Below are 24,615 nucleotides of genomic sequence, written 5' to 3'. Positions count from 1 at the left end.
GTTGATGGCTGGAGCCGGAGCAGCCATATTGAGTGATAAGGTGATCTTGAAACTGGAGGCCATGTATGGTATAGCAGCAAGAAAAAGAAGCCTGGGTCTTTGAGAACTTTGTGGAGCAGCGCTGAGTTGCTTATCTTCAGACTTTTACCTGGCACAGAAATGTATTTCTATTTTCATGATGGGATTTTGTTTTGGGTTTCTGCTTCTTTCTGCCAAACCTAATTCTAGCAGATCCGAATTACCTGCCCCACCACTCCCCACTGACCCACTGCCTGCTGTCTTTTAGCTGTTTCTTCTAGTATTTTCCCTCCAGATGTCTGCATAATGCACTTTGCTGCTATTTCTTTGTTTATTTGATTTAGGGCATTATTTATGACTTCCTACTGCAAACTATTTGGATTTAGCTCTCTTTGCTCAGCCCCTCACCCTCTGCTACCCTCAAATACTGCCTTCCTGCCCCATCTGGCCAATATGGATTCTGATCGAGGCCACAGATAGTGTATTTATCCATTGTTACCACTGTGTAATTACTGTTGACAGCTAAGCCAAATCTATACTACAAGGGAGTATCCCACAGTTACATTTTCTTTTTAAATATAACTTTTTACTTTTCATGAAATTAATAATGCATCTTTTTTGATTTGCTTAGTTTTCCTTCCAGACTTTATCAAGGAGTAAATTACATGCAGTAAAATATAAATTTCTTAAGTGCCCAGCTTAATGGCTTTTACATAAACCTGTGACACCAGACCTATGACATCCCAGAAAGTTCCCTTGTGTCCCTGTCAGTTAATACCGACCTGTCTCCTCCCCCACGCCAGAGATAAGCACTTTTGTGAATTCCAACTTCATAGACTAGTTTTTCCTGTTTTTGAAACTTATATAAATAGGCTCATACCATGTGTGTTTTTTTTTTTTTTGACTGGCTTTTTACCCTCATCGTGTTTTTATTTATTTATTTATAATGTTCATTTATAATGTTTATTTTTGAGAGAGAGAGAGAGAGAGAAAGTGTGAGGGAGGGAGGGGCAGGGAGTGAGGAGGACAGAGATCCGAGGCAGGCTCCGAGCTCCTTGCTGACAGCACAGAGCCTGATGTGGGGTTCGAATTCACTAACTGTGAGATCATGACCTGAGCCTAAGTTAGATGCTTAACTGTCTGAGCCACCCAGGCGCCCCACCCTGATCATTTACAGATTCATTCGTGTGTTTGTGTGTATCAGTCATTCATTCCTTTTTAATGCTGGGTTGCATTCCTTGGGTGGAAATATCACACTTTGTTTATCCATGGACATTTGGGCTGGTTCCAGCTTTTGGCTATTATGCATAAAGCTACCGTGGATATGGTGTTTTTCTGGCTCTATGTACTCATTTCTGTGGGCATATTCCTAGGAGTGAGGTTGCTGATATAGGATGGATATATGTTTACCTTTATAAGAGAGTGTTGTAGGCACCATTTGTGCCCCCGTCAGCAACATGAAAGGGTGCCTCCACAGCACTTGGAATTGCCTCTCATTCTTAAAATTCTTTAAATGTTTTTTTAATTTTACCTGAGAGAGAGAGAGCAAGCAAGCAGAGGAGAGGCAGAGAGAGAGGGAAACCCAGAACTCGAAGCAGGCTCTAGGCTCTGAGCTGTCAGCCCCCAACATGGGGCTCAAATCTATGGACTGAGAGATCATGACCGGAACGGAAGTCAGATGCTCAACCGACTGGACTGAGCCACCCAGGCCGCCCCATGCCGTCTATCATTCTTAAATTTTTTTTTTATGTCTTTTATTTATTTTTGAGAGACAGAGAGAGACAGCGCGAGCAGGGGAGGGTCAGAGAGGGAGGGAGACACAGAATCGGATGCAGGCTCCAGGCTCTGAGCTAGCTGTCAGCACAGAGCCCGACGCGGGGCTCGAACCCACAAACCGTGAGATCATGACCTGAGCCGAAGCCGGCTGCCCAACCGACTGAGCCACCCAGGCGCCCCTATCATTCTTAATGATCAGTTCTTCTGGGAGGATAGTGATTATCCTTGTGGTCTTATTTGCATTTTCTTAATGACTAATATTGCTGAGGCCTTTTTCATCTACTTATTAGATATTTGGCATCTTCTTTTGTAAAATGCCTGTTCGAGTCTTTTGCTCATTTTTGGTTTGCTTAGTTTCTTGTGGCTCATTTAAGTGTCACTAACTTACCCCCTGACAGAAGCATGGAGTGCTTTCCCCTCTGCATTCCCCTCTGCCCCCTGCTCTGCTCACCCTGGACTCCTCTTACCACCGCCTGGGAAGGCCCATCTCCCATGTTCCATCTCTGCTTCCTGGATCTGATTATGTCTTTGTTCCCATTTGACTCCCTCATTTTGATGGAACACAGCCTCTGGGAGCTTCCTGTGACAGGATATTTAAGAAGGACATTTTTTGGGACTTGGCATTTTTGAAAAACTCTCGGATCGTCCTCCCCTTAATCGATGGGTGTGTAGCATTGCTTCCTTCGTAATGTTAATGCTTTGCTCCTTTGTCTCTGGCTTCTGAAACTGCTGTTGAGAAGTCCAAGGCCATACTGATTCTTGATTCTTTTTATGTTACTCCTCCCCCTGCCCCTTAGAAGCTTTTGGGATTTCCCCTCCTTTTTTCCTAGGAGGGTCAGAATTTCACAAAAATGCATCTCGTTGGGCAGTTTTTCATTCACCTTCTCAGGTCCTCTTTTGGTCTTTCAGTCAGCTAAGTCTTGTCCTTCAGTGCTCTACTATCTTAGATAAATTTCTCCCTACCAGTCCGTCTGTTCCCTTATTCTAGAATTTCTGCTGGTTGGATGTTAAATCTCCAAGACTGATTTTCTTTGTTATCTTTTCTCTTCATGATTCATCTCTTTCTGAAGGATTTCCCCAAATTGATCTCCCGGTTGTTTTACTGAATTGTTCACTTTTCTCACTTATATTTAATATCCTGGAGCTCCTTTTAGGTTTTCTAAATGTGCCTCTTTATATCCCCGTAAGGAATGCAATGGCTGTGCATGGCTTGGCATCCGCGTGAGTAGGCAGGTGGCCTGCAAGGGCCAGGCTCACTAAGTGTGTGACGGAAACAGGTAGGATGTGAGACAGTGGGGAGCGGAGGGACCATGGTGAACTGGAATATGGACTTGGGATCGGTGGGTGTTTTTATTTTTGAAGAGAAGCTGGAAATCTGGATTTTTACAGATTGTATGTGCTAGCAACTAATTTGGCTTAAAAAAATCAATATGTGAGTTAAACCAAATACATGTACAGCAATATTTGACCTTTGAGCCACCATTTTATGAACCTCTAAGGGTGTGCCTTCTTGTTTGAAAATGACCCTTACCTTCCTTCTCTACTTCGTTTCTCACAAGGGCTCCATGCAGCCTAAGGGCTGGTCATGGGTAGAATCATTCTCAAGAACGAAGTATAGTGCTCTGCTTAAAGATGCTCAGTCGGCGGGGTGTCTGACTCTTGGTTTTGGTTCAGGTCGTGATCTCACAGTTCGTGGATTTGAGCCCTGCATCAGGCTCTGCACTGACAGGGTGGAGCCTGCTCAGGACTCTCTCTCCCCACCCCTGCCCCTCCCCTGCTCACGTGCTCTTTCTCTCAAAATACATTTTAAAAAGGTGTTTTATTTTTTTTATGTCTTTTTAAAATTTATTTTTGTGAGACAGAGAGAGACAGCACGAGCAGGGGAGGGTCAGAGAGGGAGGGAGACACAGAATCAGAAGCAGGCTCCAGGCTCTGAGCTAGCTGTCAGCACAGAGCCCGACGCGGGGCTCAAACCCACAAATCACGAGATCATGACCCTAGTCGAAGCTGGAAGGCGGATGCTTAACCGACTAAGCCACCCGGGTGCCCTTAAAAAGGTGTTTTTAAAACAAAGTGTTGGCAAGGCGGCAGCGGTGGGAACAAGATGCTCGGGACTCTCTGCTGTGCAGAGTGTAGGGAGCTCAGCCTCCACCTGCCTCTCCTTTGGGGCCCGTCACAGTGTCCTCTGCCCACCACAGCCCTTCTCTGGCGTCACACCCTGCTCTGGGGTCCCCAGGCCCCAGCTGACACTTTCTGAGAGCTTCACCGCAGTCTTGCCCAGCCCCCCTTCCGTCCTCCCCCTTTGCGGACGTCAGGCCTGCACTGGGGTCTGAGCTCTGCCTGCCGGCTCCCACTCTCTACCTGAGCCTTCCCAGCCTTCCTTCCCCAACAGATCTCTACCACTTTGGATTCTGTCTGTTTCCACTAACTGACACAGCTTCTGAGGCCCCAGGCCCTTGAAACATGCCTATGGAGGTTATTTCCGTCTCTGCCTGTGGTAAAGGACTCCCAGGACATTCATGCCCTGCAGGGAAGGGCCCCGAGAGGGCAGCTGGCCCCATTTCTTCTGCAGAGCTGCAGCCGTTAGGAGGCCAGAGCCCCCCTCCCCCCACACCCCCAGTCCCCTGGCAGTTGTTTGAATGGGTCAGAGAAATGGCTTCTCTTCTTGAAGATGCTGGGATGATGTAGGGTCTGGGGGGCCAGGGGTTCTCTGCTGGTTTCCTGTTTTCTGTCAGAATGTAGGGGATACAGTCAGGGAGTTTTCTCACAAGGGGCAGGGGAGCCTCCCCCCACCCCCAGGCTTCTTACTTCAGGACATTTGGGGCACTGGGGCTTGATCAGCTGACTCCTCCTGGGCTCCTTCTCTGGACCCACCATCACACCCCCTGCCAGGCTGGCCTCCCTGCTGTACATTCTCCCAGGAAAACACATACTGATGGTTTCCCCAGTGACAGGAGCCTCTGGGTAAGAGGAGGTTGGGACACGCTTAAAAGGCTGCTAGGGCTGACCCGCCCCTGTGAGGGTTTGCAGTTCTTGGGCCATCCTGAGCTGAACTCTTCCTCTTAACCCCCCTCTCCCACTTTTCTAGAAATGTGAGTTTCAACCACGGAGTTCCATGCTTGGCAGGAGGCAGAGCCCCGTGGTGAACCCAGCACTTGATGGCTGACCCGAGGGAAGGGAGACACAGAGCTGGGGCTTCTCCTAGTTCCCGCATCTCTTCTCATTATCGCGCTTGTTCTCCACTGAATGTTTCAAGATGAAGCTTTTGCAATCAGGGTCATCTGACCTTGGCTGTCGGAGGAGATGGAATTGTGTCAACCCCTGGGGAGGATGCCTCCTTCCCCCTCCCTCCATCGCGGTCCCCCGATGGGTTCGAGAATGTAATAGAGCGAGGGACGAATCACAGGGCACATGCCAGCCCCCCGCTGTGTGACTGAGCCCGAGGTCACCTTTCTACCCAACTCCTCGGTCACAGAACTCACTGCATTCTCAGAATCAAAAGTGTGGAGGAGCCTCCTCACTGCTGGGTGGCTTTCAGCACTCTTCCTGCAGAGGTGGGCACCCGCCCCTGGGGACCATAGACCTGGCAGGCCCCGAGGACTCTCTTCATTTTCCTGGTGTTATTCTTGGGTTTAGAAACCCCAGTGAGCCCTCAGCTTTTTGCAGATGCGTCCCATTTACTCCGAGAAGGCATTTGGACCCTATCCTGGGGCTCCATTTTGTTCCTTTGTGCCTTTCATCATTTTGCTTTTTAAAAATACATTTCTCTTCATTTCAGCTGAGTCATTTTCCTCCTCCTCCTTCTCTTCTTCTTGACACTCCCAGGAGCCGGAAGGAGCCCTGTCCCAAATCCTTGGCTCCACCAGGCCAGATCTTTTCCAAATGTCAAACTCTCGGGAGCCTTGGCACGGAGCGGAGCGGAGTGGGCTCTGGCCCTGAATCTCTTCCCTCCCTCGTCTCTGTCGGCCTCTGCTTTCCTTTCTCATTAAGGAGGTGTATTAACTGGCTTTTCTGAGGGTACCTTGCCTTGAGGTTTGCAGACAGAGTCTGACAGGAAGGCCCTCCGCTCCCTAGCACGGCGCCGCTGCCATCTGGCCCAGCCTGCCACTCGGAGTGCCCCTTGGAACGCATATCTGGCAGGAGCAGCTTAGGGCCCACTCTCCCGTCGAGAGAGGGGCTGGGTCTTGCTCAGGGTCTCTGCCTAGTTGATTTCTGACCCTCATGCCTGGCTCAGGGAAGTTCTCACCATGTCACCCCCCACCCCCCCACATACTGCCCTGGTCACCCCCTTCATACCTCACAGAGCCGCTGAGACAGTGGAAAGCTTGGGCAGCTCGGCCCGTCCATGCTCTTGGCAGGAGGGGGGAAGCCTTCCAAAATGGCCAGGAGAAAGAACACCCACCATTTACAGGGCATTTCATGGGCTTCGAAGACTTTCCCATGTGTTGTGACCCTGGTACAGCTTCAGTTATTTTATCCTCACTGACCCCTGTGAGGGAAGCCGGGGAGATGTCAGTTTCCTTATTTTTGTAGCTGAGGAAATAGGCTTAGAAAGTTTAACAGATTTGCCAAAATCTCAGGGCCAGTCCTGATTTATTTTTTCAGTTCTGAGAGAGAGAGAGAGAGAGAGAGAGAGAGAGAGAGAGAGAGAGAGAGAGAGAAAGAGATTGACTTAGTACAAGACAAGTACGGGGCTGGATCAGTAGTCCTTTATATGTCTCCTGATTCCAAATCACAGGCTTCCCAGTGATTTTCAATTTTGATACCCACTCACTGATTCTATGACATGTTGATGCTTCTTACAAGGACAGAAGGATGTATTTGCTTTAGAAGTGAATTGAAATGTATCTGATTTGACAGCTTGGCACTCTTTTAGACACTCATTCATACACGTTCACTCAGTGCAATGGCTGGGCTGCAGGGGAGACAGGAAAGTGTGTGCCAGTGACATGGCCTCTTCCCTCATGGCATTCAGGTCCTGCAGTTGTTCTAGTACCAAGGATGAAGTCACAACCCTAGTTTGGATTTGAAGAAGGTGCTGCAGGGTTCTCTAAGGTCTCTTAGGGAAGCCAGTCACTGTCTGTCTCTCAGAGCCATGCTTTGAGAGGTCTTGGGGGGATAAGGTGCCACATGGAAAGACCAGAGAGGCCAGGGGCCACCGAGTCACCATCCTGAAGGGGACCCTCCAGCCCTGGTTGCCCTGGCTGATGCCACGTGGATAAGAAGAAACCAACCACCTAACTGAGCCCTTTCTGAATTTCTTTTTTCAATTTTTTAAATGTTTTATTTATTTTTGATACAGAGAGAGACAGAGCATGAGAGGGGGAGGGGCAGAGAGAGAAGGAGACACAGAACCGGAAGCACGCTCCAGGCTCCAGGCTCTGAGCTAGCCGGCAGCACAGAGCCCGATGTGGGGCTCGAACCCATGAACGTGAGATCTGACCTGAGCCGAAGTCGGAGGCTCAACTCACTGGGCCACCCAGGTGGCCCAAGACCTTTCTGAATTTCTGACCCACAAAACTGTGAGCCAACTAAAGTGATTGGAATGATTCACTCAGTTTTGGGGGTAGCTGGTCAATATAGCAGTACACAACTAGGGCAGCATTCGAGGGCCTGGTCATTGTTCCTGCGCAAAGTCCTCTCTCTGTGGCACCCTCGGTCCTTTGCTGAGCATCATTCCTGGCTCGGGAGGGCCAGCAGGTGGGCGGTCCCCACCCTTGTTACCATGCCACTTATTTTCATGCATGTGGGCACTCCCCTTAACTTGAAGAGCTGTAAAAAGGCCTGGAAACGGTCTAATGAAAAACGGAATGGCTGATTCTCTTCTGCACCTGTGAACAATTGCGCTGCCTCCTAGAATCCCTTGGGTGTGTTGGGGGAGCTTTTCTTGTCCCTCCCAGTTCTAGTTCACCTGGGCAGACCTGATGTTCAGTGTTGACAAGGCAGACGTGTGCCCTCAAGAGCCGCGGGGCCTGAGTTCTGTGGAGCAGGGCATCAGGGTTCATCCCGGTGGGGCCCATTTCGTGCATCAGCTGGGGTTGGCTTTGTGAGTTTTTTCCGTTCTCTTTGGGGAGTGACTTTCGGTGTGTGTGTTTTGAGCTGCTTATGCAAGCAGCAACGCATGACTCCTAGCCCAAGGCTTCTGTTGCTCTTTTCTTCTCTTCTCTGCCCACAAAAAAATAATTTCACATGAAACCTGTTCCCTGGCCAAGGCTTGTCCCCTCCTCAGCAGGGGGCTTTCCTTTGTGTTGACTTTAGAACACATTCAGATTTCTGTCTCCAGATTTTGGGGCGCGCAGCTCCAGCTTCCTTTGGAAACTTTGCTTAAATACCAGCATACTTGGAAGTCCTTTTGCCTTCTTCCTCCCACAGTCTAATAATTCCTGAACTGATGGATGGGGGCAGTCGTGAGGGCTGGGGGAGAGCCAGCCGCCATCTTTGAACGCGGTGAATTTCACCCACGTTTTCACATCCGGGGTGAGAAACTGTGAATAAGACTGAGCAGAGTGTGCCCTCGGGGGGTTGGCATGCCGTCTCCAGAGCCCGCAGGCCTTGTGATGAGCTCCAGGCATATTAAGATGCCTTTGAGCATCAGTTTCTCCATGTGCAAAATGGGGTTCAGAAATAATGCCTGTAAAGTGCATGGGGGGCACATAATAGAAACTGCAGGTGTCATGAGGAGGGTGGTGATGCCCGTGATGATTTCAGGGGAGCCTGGCTTCTCAGACAGAGCTGGAGACTGGGTGGGGTTCCTGGAAAGAGTTCTAGCTGGCTCTGGAAAAGCCAGCCACGCCCCAAAGCTCCCCTCAGCTGCACCCGAGAGAACCTTTAAAAAAACTAGCTATGTGCACAGAAGAGGGATGGGACTCCGTGATTCTCCTGCTCTCCCTTATCTGAACCAAAATTTGAGTCTCTGCTGAGAGGAAAGGTGAGGGCAACAATTTTCCTTTCTGTGCTAAAGCAGAGCTCCTCAGAGGTGCTATAAATATAAGAGTATAATTATTCTTTCTCTAAGCCTCGTCTAAAGTGGGCATACTAGTGATTGGTTTAAATTAAGAAGAAATCAAATGTGGACATTCTAAGCCTGAAGAAGGGAGAAGCAGGTGGGCTTAAGAGTCACAGGGCTGGGTTTGGGTGCAGACCTCTCACTCACTCGCCACAAGGCTGGGTTTGGGACCTGCCGCTTGACCTTCCCCTATCTCAGTTTCTACCCACTACTTGTAGGATGTAGTCTGGATGAGATACCGTGTGCAAAATGCATAGTGCAGTACCTGGCGCGTGGTAGGCACACCAATGGTGTGCACCCCGTGGGGAGCCAGGTGAAGAGCAGTTGGGGAGGAGGCAGCGAGCCGTCCTGCTGGTGGCACCTGCTGCAGGCTCAGCGGGAAAGAAAGGGTGGCCAGGCCACAGGGGAGACTCACGGGGGAGACCAGAGGGCCTGGAGCCTCTAGGCAGGATGCATGGAGTGCATTTTCCTCTTTGTGCTGGTGGCTCAGGAGGTGTTTTGGACAGAGTGGCTGGACAGGGAGTCCAGGCTGCTCATCTTCACCTGGTTTCTCTCCCTGAGAAGGGAACGCCTGGCACTTTAAACAGACTCAGAAGCTCACTTGCTCACAGCCTCCCCTCCGTGCACCGGATGTCCAAAGTGCGCTCACACAGTAACACTGACTCAAGGGGAAGCCATTTCTTTAAAGTCTTTATTAATGATTGAAGAAAAATAATGCCATGTGACAGTGTACAGGTTCTGCTGCCTAAGTCCATAACAGAGACCGACATGGTGACTTAGCAAGCTCCCGTTGTGCCAATTCTGAGATCAGATGAGATTGTTCTTCCTTAGGAAATGGGCCCTGGTAGCATTGTTTTTCCAAGTTGTTCTAGAAAAGCCTTTTACTTGGTTCAAGTTTAAATTACTCTCATTGTGTGTGCGTGTGTCTAAGTACGACTACAGCTCTGGGCTGGTGTTTTCTATTTTATTCGGTTTCAGGTGTCAGCATTTTGCTGTACTCGGGTGGTCCCCTCCTTTCAGAAGAACAGGGCTCTTTATTGATACAAAGGAGAGGTGTTCAGATCATCTTGTTAAGATGCAAAGCTCAAAATAAACACTGTATCTTTATTTGGAAATCCACATCCTTCCTTAAAGGAAGGCTCATGAGTAAATTTGTATGAAGTATGAAGCCCGAGCTGAGTGTCTATTTTTAATGACTTCTTTGCTTACATTTTAGATTGTACAAATGCCTCTGTCAACTCTTACAGGAACTTGGACTTTACTCCATTTCGAGCAAAAGAACCTTCGCAATAAATACTATCGTCTGCTTCAAAACATTAGGAACCAGAAGGAAATGAGATCTACATGACTTCTGAGAAGAAACAAGCCAGTCGTATAAAAAAATATACAACAGAGATCAGTGAAGGGGTTCAAATGAACATCATAAGCAATTTGATGCCTGGGGGAGAAATACTGAGCTAATAAATACAAATGACAAATATTTACAATGGAAGCAACATGGGACATCAGTAGGCGAACACGTGACACCTTTACGCTGAGGAAGATATAAAGTGAAGCCTTTCACACATCCAGCCCAGGGGCCCACGAACACACAACTGACCCCACAACGCGGGAGAATGCCATTGCTTCAGTCTTTGAGTGACGTGAGTCAAACAGTCCACGCGCTGCAGTGGCCCCCGGCATGAGATGGCCATGGTTTAGGTTCGGTTCCCACGGCAGAGCTTGACACACCCCTCCCCCCTCCCCGTGGGCAGCTGGTTCAAGTGTACCATCTCTTCTGCTTCCTGCAGCTCCAGCTCTTTCGGGTGCTTCTCCCAGCCTTTTGTCCCCTTCCCCCCCCCCATACCCAAATGGTTTCTTTCCAGTATGCATCATGAAAGATCGGGGAGATGACCTTCCAGCTGGAACTGGAACCCAGGAGATTGGATTTGGGGTATATTACTACTAGCCGGGTTTGGGTCAGGGCATTCCCTGGAACAAATTATGTTAGAGTAGATAAATTTAGCTTCTCTATCTCTGGCCTCAGGATGCTTTGAGGGAGAGCTAAAAACTGGCATAGATGGAGGATGCTTCCTTTTTTTTTTTTTTGCCAATTCACTAGAATGGGGGATCGGGACACTCAGGCCCAAGAGCCAAATCTAGTTGGGTCCCTGTTAAATATAATTTGGCCGGAGTGGGACCAAGCCTCTTTCTTATGCGTTGTCTATGTTTGCCTGCTTGCAGAGCTGAGTCGGTGTGACAGAAGCCACATGACCCACCACACTGGAGATAGCGTATTTACTGTCCGGAGTTTTACAGAAAAAGTTTGCTGACCACTGCTCCAGAAGGAGCTGGCCCAGAACACCCATCTATTCTTTGTAATACTGGCCTTCTATTTGAGTCCTGGCTGCAAGAAAGGACGAGCTTTAATGTGATAACCCAGTGGGGAAGGCCTATCTAGGGAACAGTTTGAACAAGTCACAAGAACCCCACCGCTGACCCTTTATGCTCTCCCTCCCTGCCTTGGATTTTTACTTCTGTCCCTCCTCTGTCTTTTGTCCACTTTGGCTCCTTTCTTCGTTGCTAAATTTCCAATCTGGATCTGGAGAATCCTGTCCCTCACCTCCATTTATGTAAAAGGTCAGCATTCCCCGCTGGGAATCATGGTCCTCCTCGTTCTTTTCTCCCCCTCTCCATCCTGTAAACCCAGAAGCCACGTTTCCAACTTGGCCTCCCAGCTTCAGGTATGGGGCTTTATCGATCTTGGCTGAGGGTCAAGGTGAGGTAACAGAATGCTAAAGAAAATCTGTCAAACGTACTCCTCGTGGGTGCATTTTCCTCCAGGTGTGTGCTTTGTCCTGAGCGGCTAGAAGCCCACACCAGGCACTTAGATGTACGGGTATGTCCTTCTTTGATTCCTTTTAAAATAGCACTCAAAAGAAAAATAAAAAACAGCCCCAAACGATGGGCTATATTCCTTTTTTCCTTTGAGCTGGTTTTAACGACCCACTTGCTTTGTTTGAAAGCCATTTATTTAGACGACAGGTATGTAGATGTAACTGGATAAATAAAAAAGTGAAACCGAGATTTGAAGCAGTGGTTAATATACAAACCACGGGGGCCATTCCCTGGGACATAGGCCCCCAACAGCACAATGGCTCAGAAATTACACACAGACCCCCCTTGCCCTCCCGGTCCCAAGCAGCTCCAAACCTCAAGGTCCCATGCAAGAAACTGAATTTCCGTTTGGCACCAGGCGCCCACATGGCTGTCTCCTCTCCACCCTTCTGACTCCCCCGCTCGCTCGATGTTCACATTCACCCCTGCATCGGAATCCATCCACCCCCTGCCAAGACAGCACCGGAAGCTGCGGGGCCGGGGGCCCAGCACCAAGTGCGAGGTCCAGCAGGCAGGCCTGCCGACCCCTGCCCTTCCCCGGCCCACCTCCCCCACAGCAGAGCAAACCGCAGGCCGCCACCCAGTGGCTCCACGGATGGAAAGAGGACAAAAGTTGCAAGGAGGCCGCGTGGCGCGCTCACTTCAGGATGTGCACGTGTGGAACCCCCAGGGCGGAGCCGGGACCTCGCTGCCGCCCAGGCCATCTCCGCCTCACCTGTTCGTTCCGCTAGCACACGCCTTCATCAAGTCTGCAATCCCCACCAAATCCTGCGTGTGACATCCCCCCTCTTTAATGGCAAATGTTCTGGAATGTCCATAGAGAAGAAAATGGACGGCATGGAGGAAAGATTTCCCGGCCAAGCCTTTCGCTTCACCTCCGGATATCAGAGTACTCAGACTGTTCTTCCTCCCACTCGCTGCTTCCAGAAGTTCCGGGGCCCCCATGGCCGGCTGCTCTGCCCCGGGCATGGGCGTTTGGGTGGCTTTTGCTACCTTTCTCGCCCTTGGCACCTCGGCCTGTCTCCCGACTACTGGGTTCTGAGAGGTGGTGACCTATGTCTCCGTGGTGGGCCCTGGAGAGCTTGGCTCTGTCGGCCTGGAGCTGGTGCTCAGGGGGCGCTGTGGGGGGCCTCTGGATGGCTGAGGTGCAGAAACTCAAGATGGAGCACAGGCTTCCCCAGTTCTGCTCACACTGAGCCTGAACGCTGTGGGTGACGGCCTCCTTCACCTCCTCCCCACAGGTCAGCAGTAGATTCACCAGGTCCAGGTAGGGTCTAGAGATTGAAAGCAGGAGAGGGAGGGAGGGAGGGAGGGGGAGAGAGGGAGGGAGGGGGAGAGAGGGAGAGAGAGAGAATGAGAATGAGAGAATGAGAATGGAACCAGTCCTAAATGGGCCACAGAGAGTAGTGGTGATACCAGGCATGACAGACACAGCCAATGCCTGGCTTGGGTTTAGTTTGGTAAAAATGCTTTCTGGAATTGCTTCAAGCTTTTATACACATCCTGTGAGGTGCTGACCTCAACCACCGTTTGGTAGGTAGCCATTACGTACCAGGCTCCATGCCAGGCATTGGAGAGAGAAAGGCTAGAGCCTACCACCAGGAAAAGGGCCAGTGACAATTTACAGGTGTGAACAATAAAAGGAAGAACATCTGGGGAAGGTGGGGGAGGCTGCCAGGAAGGGCAGCCGTGTGAATGCTGGAAAGGAGCACAGGGCACGCTTAGGGGATGCTTTTTAGCTGGAGGAGAAGTGAAGTGTCTTGGGGACCAGTGGAATAATACTTAGGCAAATGGCAAAGGGTCTGAAATACCAAACTGAGGACTCCTTTTTTGGCAGGGGAGGAGAAGCCATCAAAATTGGGGCTGGGGAACTCCCCATCACCCTCTTGCAACGTGGCGTCAGGTGGGGCCTGCTGGCTTTGCGCTTGGTGCCTTTCTCCCAGGTAAGCCCTCTCTAAGTGAGGCCCCCAGGAAGCTGTTCTCCCCATGTCTGTGTTTGCCCCTGGTGCAGGCTCATGATGAAGAAGGGTGTTTCTGGAAGGTACTGCATGCAATTCCATCTGTACCTGGAGGGGTCTGAGACAGGTGGAGAAGGGTGGGAGGCAGACCCTGGGATCTTCCCTTTCCTGGTAGTAGTGGCTGAGGAGGGGGAGTGGCTTCCCAAGCATCTCTACTCTTCCTCCCTGGGCTTGCCTGGGACTGGAGGGGAGGGCTGGCTGTGAGGAGCCCGTGTCCTGGCATGAGTGCCAGCCCTCTGTGAGATAAACACTCTCGATTCTGGAGGGGTCGAGCATTACCCAGGCCGTCCTGCTGCCCTGGGTCGTTCTTTAGGAAAAGTGTTGGTGGAAGAATGACCCTGTCGTGCCAACATGGGGTGGGAGGTATGTGCCAAAGGCAGACGGTCTGCTTTTATGGGCCTATCTGGTAAGAGATGTCCCCAGCAGTGGGCTCTCATGGTCACTCACTGAACCTTTCTTACATCTCCCTGGCCTTAAAATGCCCCAGGAGGGTATGGAGTGTCCCGTGTGGCTAGCCGGCACTCCCAAGCAGTCCTTGGCTGGCAGTATTTCCGGATCTATCTGACCGTGAGCATTGTGCAGCTCTGGGCCATCACCGTGGGCAGGACATTCACCCTGGAACAGGAGATCATTTACAAGAAGGGGCAAGACGTCTTCCCTCTGAAAGCCTGGGCCACCTGGGTGGATGCATTTTAGCCCACATAATCTCCTCTTTGCAAGTTGGCAGTTGTTGCTAGGCACGAAGAGCAGATTGTGTTTTAGGACTTGTGAAGTAGTTTACTGCCGTTTTTATGAATTAGTCCTCAAGTTGTAGTTGATTGAACTGTCTTCATGTCATAGATGTAAAAATGGAGATGGCGGGGGGAGGGCGGGGGAGAGGAGAAAGTAGTTTTTGGAAGCTTCTGGGCTGGGAAGGCCTAGAGCCGGCTGAGAACAGAGAAGAGGAATGTTCTGGCTGATAGAGATCAAGCTGCCTTTTAAGGCCTACTTGATGCCTTTGGAGTCAGAGAGTCTGTGCACGGCTGATGGACAGGGTGCTTAAACTCTCTAAGGCAGGCCCCCAGCAATGACAAGGATAGTGATAACACTCCTCTTCTCGGGCTAGCAGAGGAGCGCAGGGGGCAACACAGGAGAAATGTTTAGCGCAGGCTTGTTTCCCTCCGTCTTTTGGCAACTGGCAACTGATTGCCCGAGGGAGTTCAAGGTCATGGAATATATCTGCTACTGCAGCATCAGAATTTTAGCCCCTGATTGCACCTGCCACTCTCTGGGGCTCGATGAGCAAACTGTAGGGGCTGAGACTCTCTCTCTTTTTGGGACTAACCCGATGCTCTTCAAGTTTCTTGCCCCAGGGTAAGGGGAGGGCTCTCTTGGGAATGTACAGGCTGCCTCCTGGCCTCCTTTACCCGGGCAGTTTGCCTGACAGATGAGCTCTCAGAACCCCAAGACGGATCTGAGAAGGCTGGACTAGCACACACTCTCTCCTGCCCTTGGCGCTCTCTCCCGAGGAGAAAGCTGTGAGCCATGGGGAGGGGTGTGTGTTAATCTAAGCCGTGTTTCGAGCTGGCGTGGTGCCTTCTCAGGCTGCAAACTCAGCCCGTGTCTAATGACAAAGCCCAGCTTTCTCAACTGGGTGTCAGCAAGGCTAAAGGATTTTTAAAAATACTTGGAGGGGGATGTGCCTGGAGGCTGCCAGCACCCAGTGACAGGGTGTGTGGTAGCCAAGGCAGTTGATATGGAGAAAGTGGGGTGGAAAGGGGTGAGAGGAGCAGAGGGGAGCCGAGAGCCTGAAGGGAGCCACTTTCACGAAACCTGAGTGTTTTGGGAGTGGATGGGGGTCGGGTTGAGGAATGGGGGTGATGTGGATTCTTCAGTGACTGTGATTTCTTCTTCTCTAAAGTGAAAAAGCAAATTCAGTTCTCATTTTCCTATCTGTGACCAATGCTACACATTCTTAGACGGTCTTCTTGATATTTGGGGGCTGGCAGGATCCTTTGTACCCAAATCAGTTAAGTTAAAGAACAACTCAGTCAATTCAGCCTGAAGTTCAAGTTGATGCCCTGCATAGTGACGCCTTCAGAAGAGGGGGTAGTGGGGGTCTGCGGGGAGCTGGGGTTGGGTGAGACCCACTTCCGGGAGGCGCTGGCTTAGCATGAGGAAAGAGGACTTGCGTGCAAGGCACAGTGGGCATTCTCAAAAGAGGCCTGGGCTAACTTCCAGGGTGAGCCACCTGCATTCCCAGAGTGGGCTGGGGTGGAGGGCTAGGTGTTCATTCTAAATGATCAAGGAGTGCTTTGGAAGTAAAAATCTCATGCCTCCATGGGCTAAGTTTCCACGGAGGCGGCACCGGAAAAGCCACGGTGCTTTACTCCTTCTTTAAATTCCAGGGGGGACAAAAACAAAGCAAAACAAAACAACACACAACAACAACAAAAAAACAACAGAAAAAACAAACCAAAAAAACCCCCTCCCAAACCTTCAGTTTTCCCCAAGAGTTTTCTCCAATCTTGAAAAAGACAAAGTCTCCTTTGCGTTCCAGGAATGTATTCCTGATGTATAAACTGGTGGCCACGATCCATCCCGGAGGCCAGCAAACTATCTATAGTGGATGACAGAGGACTGAGGACAAAGGAGCTTCAGGAGCCTCTCAGCCACGGGGCATTTGCCTCTTCCAGAGACAACTTGGAGGAAGAGGACTTCACAGTGCTCTTCGTGTAATGGGTGCGTATTTGAGAAAAGGGAGAAACTCTTGCTTACATCTGGGGGATGGTGAGCCGTTAGCAATTCTAGGGGGGAGAGAGCAGGTCTGGAGCGAGAAGGTTTGATGTCTCTTCCTGATAACCAGTGCTCGTCATATATACTGCCAGTTCCCAAGCTGGAAAGTAGGGACCAAACCTCAGAGCACGATCTTTAACCTCTTAGCTTCCCTTTCCTTCTCTGTTTAATGGGGATAGTGATCTCTCTTGGGTAGCCCTGTTGGGAAAGGTATGTGAGATAGTCCAGGTAAAGTCCTGACCAAGGCCTGGCCCACTCACAGAATGATAGCTATTGTCATTATTGTTATTGTTGTAGAAGCTGTGGTTGCTTGGTTTCCTTACAGGCGTTTGGAAGAATGGTAGATATTTTAGTGGACATTAGTGTGACAGAGGAAAAGACAACATTATTTTGCTCTTGGTAAGAGCTGCCTGCGGAGATTCACGGCAAATCTTGTAATTCCAACATGGTGGCAGGAGTGTTGAGAGATATCTGGGAAGTGACAGGTGACGGTTAGCCTCTGTCATCTCAGTGGTGTGGGTGGGGTGGGAGCAGCCTGCTTAGTGACATAGCTGGGGGAAGGCCATGGCCCCAACTGAGAAGGACGATTTCATAAAATTATACAGATAGAGACCGGCGGAGGCCTAAGTCGCTAGGGAAGGGGCCATCGTAAGCCACTGCCCATGCTTCATGTTAGGAGCAACTGTGTGAAGTTTAGGGTCTTACAGATGGGATTTTTTTTTTCCTAAGGAAGATGTCCTGGGTTTATTATTGCACTTTACTTAAGTGAATTCCTATTTACCCACTCTGGCATAAAGGTCTTTAGTTGGTAAGTTTTTGACATCGGTCTTGTGTGTCCTCTGGGAGGGCATTAACATGTTAGAGAAGGTGAAATGGACCTTTGAGGGAAAGAGGGCTATGGAGACAAGGGGGAAAAAAGCTATTGCTGTCAGCTTTTGGCGTTTAAGGTTCAGGGGCTGGGCTGCCTGGCTTTGCCTCTCCCTGTCTGTGTGACCTTCACGTCATTGAGTCTATAAAATGGAGACGAGAATGGCACCTCACTCACAGAGCTGCTGTGAGGATCAAGGAGAAGATTTGTGTGAAACACCTGAGCACGATGCCTGGCACTTAGTAAATGCTCAACAAACGTTCCTAGTGCTGAGCTGTCTGAGCCCTTCCATGGCCACTTGGAATATTCAGACCTGTTGGGATCTGGGCTGATGGGAAGGCGAAGCATATTATTTCTGACTCCTACACATTTCATGCTTAGTCACATGTTTTCTGTTTCTGTTGCTTATGCTTTTGAAACTGATGGTGGAAAGTTCTTTCGCTTTTCCTGAAGGCCAGCAGGAAAGGGACTCCCAGGGGAGTCAGTGCAGCTTTCTGAGGTTGAGTGCAACCTTTCCCATCTGAGGGGAGGAGTTCGGCCTCTAACAACAAGCCCCTCCAACTCCTCTAACACCAGCCCAGGGAGGGGCCCTCCTCCCCATGGCCCCCGTGGGGGCAGCACTCACTCGTGCAACAGCAAGTCCTTGAAGTGAATCATCTCCACCATGACTTGGGTGTTCTCCTGGGCGGCAGAGCACAGATCGTGTTTGAGGTAGCATTCCCGTTGTAACTGGAAGACCATTTCCTTAATGGCTGGGCACTTCCGGCTTATGCAGCCGAATCTGTGCCGCAGAGCGTGGGCCTTGCACTTCAAGGCATCTTTGATGAACGATTTGCCCTGGGAACAGAGAAGACAGAGTGGGGCAGAAGAGACAAGATCCTGTTATAAGCTTAGACGTCCACCCTTCTCAGGCTTACACTGGGTCTGTGTGACAATGTCGTGAACCTTAAGGTCCTGCCTCACACGGATGTCCATGCAGGTCATGGGCTGACGCCACATCAGGAGGTGGGTCTCGAATGACAGGATACCTCCGGCATTTGGCCAAAAAGGATGTTACTTCGGGAGACTTAGCAAATCTGCCTCCTTCCTCCCCAGCTGCTCTACTAGTTTCCCTTGTCCGGGCGCTGCCGTGGCTGGCTGTCCTCAAGGCAGCCCCAGTGTTGGCAGCTTGGTGGCAGCTTTTCCGGAACCCAAGGGGACTTTGGCCAGATGTAAACCCAGAACTCCCAGCGAGTTTTCCCCAAGCAGAAGGTGTCTGCTCATCCCAGTCTCACATCATTGCTTTTTCCTCCTATTCCACGGATGACATCAAGACCGGGTGCCATCTGTGCCTCCTTGTCTTGTCTCAGTGCCTCCCACCACCCCCAGCCCATACCCTTGTCTCCTCCTAGCCTTTAAGGAGGAGCATTCTTTTCCTTTTTGAAAATGATTCGACTCCTTTAAACTGTTAGGATTATTGCCTCTAAAAGGCCTGCCTGGCACACTGCCTGGCAGCATCTGGAGTCTGAACTGCCCAGCTGACAGCCCCTCCCCCACACTCCCTGCCTCTGAGTGGCTAAGGCAGCCAGGCATACATCTGGCCCACAGTCCTCTTTCCTGGCAACCCCACTAGATTGTTCTTATCCTAGAAAGGAGACAGCTGTTGGGGGTGTGGAGGCAAGCCGAGGTCCCTTATCAACATCTCAGGGCAGGGAGGCATATGGGCTACCTACCTAGGGACCCCTATTCCCCCAATCCTAGAGAACAAGCTGTCGGTTGAGAGGTCCCTCAGACAGGCCTGGAAGCAACCGAGCTGAGAAAGTAAACGGGGTGAGGGTGGAAGTGGGAAGTCAGCCAGCGCATTTATTTCAGTTCTTCCTCAAGAAGCAACTGAAATGGCTACACATAGTGTCACGTCACTGAAAAGCCACCTCCCTGAAGTCCCTTTTGCTTTCCAGTGGAAAGCCAAATAGGATGGAGGGTAGGGTGTGCCAGTCTATGAAGTAGTGACATGCTGAGAACCAGCTTGAAAGGGATGCTTTGCACTGGAGAACATCCCCCTGTTGGCTGAGAGAAAAAGGAAGATGAATATATTTGAGGGCTGCGGTGATCTGTTTTGGTATTCTTCCCCGACATCCTGTGGGATAGCCCTTCAGGACACATCTTTCCTCCGGATTTCCTATTACGTTTCGTAATTCCAGTTAATCCAGAAGGGATGCTTTATTAGGGAGCCTCGAGGAGTTCAAACGTTCTACTCTTTCCTTCCCTGGCTTCTGTTTCCCCTCCTGCCACCCCACATCCTCTGTAGGGTAGGTTGCCAGCCCGTCGCATCCCTTTCTGGTTCCCAGGCATTGCTTTGTCAGGCTCTCTACAGGATGTCAGTAGATGATGGCCGGTGACATTCATAAATCACACCTAACCTGTTGGCCTCATCCAAACGTTGTCCCCCACTCTCCGATGCAGCGGGAGAGGAAGTTGATGAGATAGACCATCAGGGGGCTTCGGAGAGTGGGTTGGGAGAGAACATGAAAAGGTGAGCCCAATGCCACATGCCAAATTATCCATGTAGCCTGTTCACACACCCATTGGAGATGATGAATTTCTATGAAGTCTGTGTCTCATTTATTCTTTCCTAGTAGGTAAAAACAGGTCTTGGGATGTATAATTGGAGACTCTGTTCTTCCCCTCCACCCCCAACCTACTATTTGTAGGGCCATCTGGGTGGCCAGACATAGTATGTACCCTTACAAGATGTTTATTATTTGTTATGACTTCTGTGTTCTCTCCTAAGAATACTCAGAAGATTGTTCAACTTGCTCAACTTGCTCTCCATCCTACTCTACCTGTGTAGACACAGCTTAAGAGTGGAGAAGGATTTCACCTCCCTGACAGCTCAGGAGAGAAGGACCCCATGAGTGGAGTGGGGAGAGCCTGGCATCCTACTGTACCCCAAGAATGTCTCTTGCAAATGCTAAAACACACCACGAAGGTCAGCTAAGGAAATCTGTTCACGAGTCCTCACCGTGAGCATTTCGATCACGCCACGCCAACCTAAAACATCTGCTCTATGTGGTTTTTACCTGGGCATCGAATTTTCCAGCGTTGTGCAGAAAAGTCATGCAGATCCCATGTAAGCCTCGAATCTCGCAAGAGTTGTTCTCGAAACATTCGAACACACCACACCCCACATCGCCAGCGTTGACCAAACAGTGCTGGATTTCCGCTAAAATGAGAATTATATACAAACGTATACGAAATTTTCAGGCACGCTGGGGGGAATGCAGAGAGGTCGGCTGAAAGAAAAGTCAGTAATGACTAAGAGAAAATTCAAGAAGATAAAGTTAGAAGTGACTATTTCGGGATCTAAAAAGCCAGGGCAAGAAAATTTCATCACTTAATGTACTTATGGAAATGTCACTACTTGTAAATACTTTATCTGTAAAAAAAACTTAGCCAAACCTACTTTACAAAAATCACAATCAGAAGTTAGGTCTGAGCACTCCATTTTTCATCCTTTCCATCTTCTTAAAGTATTTGTGGAAATACTTAGTTTGAAAGCAGAAGACAGTTCAGCTTCCTAAACTCACACACAAAAATAAGATTTTAGATGATTAGCTTGCTCTCTTCCTTCTGTACTTCATCAATGAAATACCCTTCTCTACTTGGAACTTGAAGCTGCTATTAAATCACAGCCATTTCCTTCCTGAACCCCAAATGCCAGCGTCCAAAAAGCAGTTTCAATTCAGCTTTATGATTCAACACCTAAAAATCAAAACAAAATTCCTATTAAGGCAGCGCCTCCAAGCCATCAGCATTAAAAATACCAGGCTAGGCAAGCTGCGGTTGCGAGATGGCTCAGGAATCGAGTCGGATGGGGGCTAGCCTGCAGAAACGCAAGCGTCGCAGTTAGAGGCTCCTTTTAAATAGAGATCCGGTGTGAGATAGCACTTAATCCCCTAGAATTCCCGAGACCCGAGACCCGGGAGTTTGCTGCCCTCCTTCGCAGAACGTGGCCCTAATTCATCTCTCCAAAAGGAGAGATTGAGGGAGTTAACTGTCAGGCTGCCGCTCGTAAAAGCCTCTCTTCCGTCCCTCCCCCCTACCCAATTCACTGATTTAAGCCAACCACAAAATTACAGCAGAAAAGTATATTTTGGGAGAAGGGCGGGGTCGGAGTAGATAATCCGCATTCAGATTAAATCTACCGAGAGAATGAGGGGCGTGTATTTGTTGAGGTCACCAACTACCGAGAATCACGTTCGGTTCTCAGGGGAAGCATTGGGGAAGGGGGAAGGGTGGGCGCAGGTCCTAGGGTGAACCCGGCGGCGGCCGGGGGTTCTGGCGCTCGCGTGAGGAGCTGGGGAACTCCCGGCTGATCCCACGCGCGGCCTCGGCGCGCCGGCAGGAGCGCGCGGGGCTGCGATTCATTCGCTGCGGGCGTCCCTAATGGGCACTCGTGCATTCTCGCTCGTGCGGTGAGCGCACGCACGCTGTAGCTGGGTTTCAGGCCCCCACATAGAGGTGGGGGGGGGGGCGCCGAGCGAATGGAGCTGTAGGCAGATTCTCTCTCTCTCAGGCTGGGAAAAGGGCCAGCCCCGTGCCCTGCACGCCGGGCTCTGCTCGGCAGCACGCCGGTGAGCCAAGAGCCGGTGGAGCAGTGGCGGCGCACAGTTCGGGCTGTGTCACCATTTCGTCGCCTGCTGACCTGCCCTGGAGCGGGAGAAGCCGGCAGCACCTCAGAGGTACGCTTTGAGCCATCTCCCCTCCCCCCTCCCCGGAAAGCATTGCCCCCAAGGGGCAAGTTCACAATGTAATCGGTCTGGCCTACAAAGTTCTCGGATGTCGGGCATCTTTTGAGGAGTGGGGGGTGGGGTGGGGGAGTGGTCCTGTCGCGGCCTGCTGCTCCGAAGAGTTCTCCGGGTGCAGGGCGAAAGCCGGCTCCGGGGACCCTCGGTGCCTCCCGAGGGGCGGCCAAGATGGAGCAGAGAGCTTCGCACCAGACCGGAGGCTCCGGGGCCCGCACTGGCCTGGTCAGACGCTGCCTCTTTTGCCCTCGACCCCGGGGAGGACAGCAACAAGTCCTGCCCCAGCCATTTCATCACCCTGCCAGCACGTGCGGATTCCCGGCGCGCAGAGCCCGGCGCGGACCGAGTCTCGCCTAGCCTTGCCTCGCGCGTTCCTTTGCACGTCCCGCGCCACCCCAAGAGTTTGCGCTGCACTAGGTGGGCGCTCGCTGACCAGCAAAACGCCTGGGGTGCGCTGCGTGGGTGCACGGTGTGGTCTCTCCGCAGCTCTTGGCCTCGGGGGCGCTCGCACTTACCTGTGTTCTGCAGGGACAGGCGGCCTTTCTGCTGGGAGCCCCTATCTTGGGGACCCTCTGGTGGGTTGGTGGCGTCGGTCCCCCGCGCCGGGTCGAAGGTGGCCAGTACCAAAGCCAGGGTCACGAACTGGCCCAGCCGCTCGGCACACATGGTTCTTGGTATAAGCCTCCCTCCCGGAGACCTGGATTCTTTGTGCTCCCCTCCGCCTCTTCCTCCTCCTTGGCCGCTTCCCCTCCTCCTCCCACTCTTCCTCCTCGCTCGCCTTTTCCCTCCTCCTCGCGGCCGCGGCTCGGATAGAGGTTACCCAGCGCCCTCCCGTAGCTCTCTGGAGAGCATGTGACCAGGCCGTTAGCAGCGCCGCGAGTGCCCGGCAATGGCAGGGATGGTGCCTCAAATATCCCTGGAAGCTCTGGTGTCACTTGAATGAAGGAGTCGAGCAGGTGTTGTCCCAGCGGCTGGACCAATCCGAGACCCCGGCCCGTTTGACAACACGGCTGGGAGGCGGGGCCTGCGCCGAACTACTACAGGAGGCAGCGGAGCGCCGCTGGGAGCGCCCGATAAAGTTGCCGACCTGGCGGCGGCCACGCGTTTGCGTGCGTGTACGAGTGTGAGCGCGGCCGAAGGTGCGTGCGCGTGTGCTGATGCTCCAGAGCTATGGCCGAAGGCGCTTTCAAAAATAAAAGTGACGCCCAGCCCCGACTGCCGCTAAAGCACGGCGGGAGGGGACGGTCTGCGCTGGGACAGCATTCCCCGCGGTCCCTGGCTCGCATCACACCCGCGTAGTGCTGGGAAAGTTTCCTTTTTCTGTCAATTGGAATTCAGGGAGCTTCCCAACCCCGAGCCTTGACACACTGGAGTTTCCTGGGCACAGTGACGGCTGGGGGCAAAGTGGGCACATATGGGAATTCCGCCTTTGTGACGCTTTGCATTAAGAAAGAAAACACAACTCTCAAACTAAGATAAGAGCAGAAGCACTAGATAGAGGACTTGGCCTGAGCAACTGGCCCATCTTGCCCCTTTTTGCTCGGATTTCGTGGGCCGTGCAACACCTAGGGGGCCAGTTTCTCGCCCCTCCCTCAATCCAGACGGATTCCGGGCAGCGCTGCAGGGATCCAGGTGACCGACTGGATTTGCATCATTTCCAGGCGGGTGGCTGTGAGGCCCAGACAGCCCTGAGTCAGCTCTGCGTGGAGCATCGCTTGCCCCTGAGGTCGGAGCTTGAAAGGCAACTTTACGCGTCTCCAAACACACTCTTCCATTTTCTCAAAGTGCTGCTCGCCGCCCCGGTCCAGGTTCCTTTTACTCTCCAATCATCGATGGAAATGGTTAAAACAAAAACAAAACCCCAAAACCAAACCCGGGGCAATTCTCTCCATCTCTTCTTTCTAGTCGTAGCACCCACCGCAAGCGCGGTCGGGGCTGTATCGCCCAGGCTGCTTTCTCCCTTGGCCGGCGGAGGCCGGGAGAAAGTTGGGCGCCGCTCGGAGCGCCTCTTCCCCCGCTGAGTGTGTACGTGTGCACGCTCACGTCTCCCCGGCGCCGGGGCCGGGGACAGGAACTGCTCTGGGCACCGTCAGTCCGACGGCGCAGCTCCGGGGGTTCGCGCGGCTGGGGGAGGGCTGGGACGTGAGCGCCACGGCGGTGCGCCCCGCCGCACGCACTCACCCGCGTTGGCCCGCCCTCGCCCCTCCCCCGCCGTCCCCACCCTCCTCCCGGAGAACAGGTGAGCTCGGGTACCAGCTCCCACCCCCCACCCCCGCCCCACTGCCCGCCCGCGCCCTCTGCGGTAATGCGCCAGAGAAGTTTCATCACCCACTGCCCGCGGCGACGCGGCCCTGGGTCTCCGCGGCGGGACGCACTGCGCGCCTCGTTGGGGCCGCCATGTGACACGGTTGGGGGAGGGGGTGCGGAGACGCGGGGGTCAGGTCGTCCTGCGGCCTCCGTAGGGCCTCTGGAGCTTCCCTCCAGAGTCCTGGC

The 24,615-nt window shown here is 51.8% G+C and overlaps 1 protein-coding gene and 1 long non-coding RNA gene across 5 annotated transcripts in view; one reads left to right on the top strand and one right to left on the bottom strand.

The window, feature by feature from the left end:
* The window catches only part of LOC115294800, a 95,543-nt gene that overhangs the window by 65,915 nt on the left and 5,013 nt on the right, over positions 1 to 24,615 (top strand). For 2 of the 4 annotated variants that reach the window (XR_003910139.1, XR_003910140.1), the window contains exons 2-7: positions 10,017 to 10,443; positions 11,024 to 12,918; positions 13,515 to 13,620; positions 16,235 to 16,416; positions 20,109 to 20,447; positions 21,894 to 22,059. This is a non-coding gene — a long non-coding RNA (uncharacterized LOC115294800). Of the gene's footprint in view, positions 1 to 10,016; positions 10,444 to 11,023; positions 12,945 to 13,514; positions 13,621 to 16,234; positions 16,417 to 20,108; positions 20,448 to 21,893; positions 22,060 to 24,615 lie in introns of all 4 variants that reach the window. The other 2 variants (XR_003910141.1, XR_003910142.1) reach the window with 2 other exon arrangements.
* STC2 (stanniocalcin 2) lies at positions 11,794 to 22,831 on the bottom strand. The gene is made up of 4 exons (XM_029942840.1): positions 22,638 to 22,831; positions 20,398 to 20,540; positions 17,964 to 18,175; positions 11,794 to 12,951 (listed from the first exon to the last, which is right to left on the bottom strand). Exons 1-4 carry the CDS (start codon positions 22,786 to 22,788, stop codon positions 12,549 to 12,551), a joined length of 909 nt encoding a protein of 302 aa, XP_029798700.1. The 5' UTR covers positions 22,789 to 22,831; the 3' UTR covers positions 11,794 to 12,548.

Source organism: Suricata suricatta, chromosome 6 (genome assembly GCF_006229205.1).
Source record: "Suricata suricatta isolate VVHF042 chromosome 6, meerkat_22Aug2017_6uvM2_HiC, whole genome shotgun sequence".
Classification (NCBI taxonomy): domain Eukaryota; kingdom Metazoa; phylum Chordata; class Mammalia; order Carnivora; family Herpestidae; genus Suricata; species Suricata suricatta.
The sequence above is the reverse complement of the archived record's forward strand: the minus strand, read 5'-3'. Positions and strand labels throughout refer to the sequence as shown.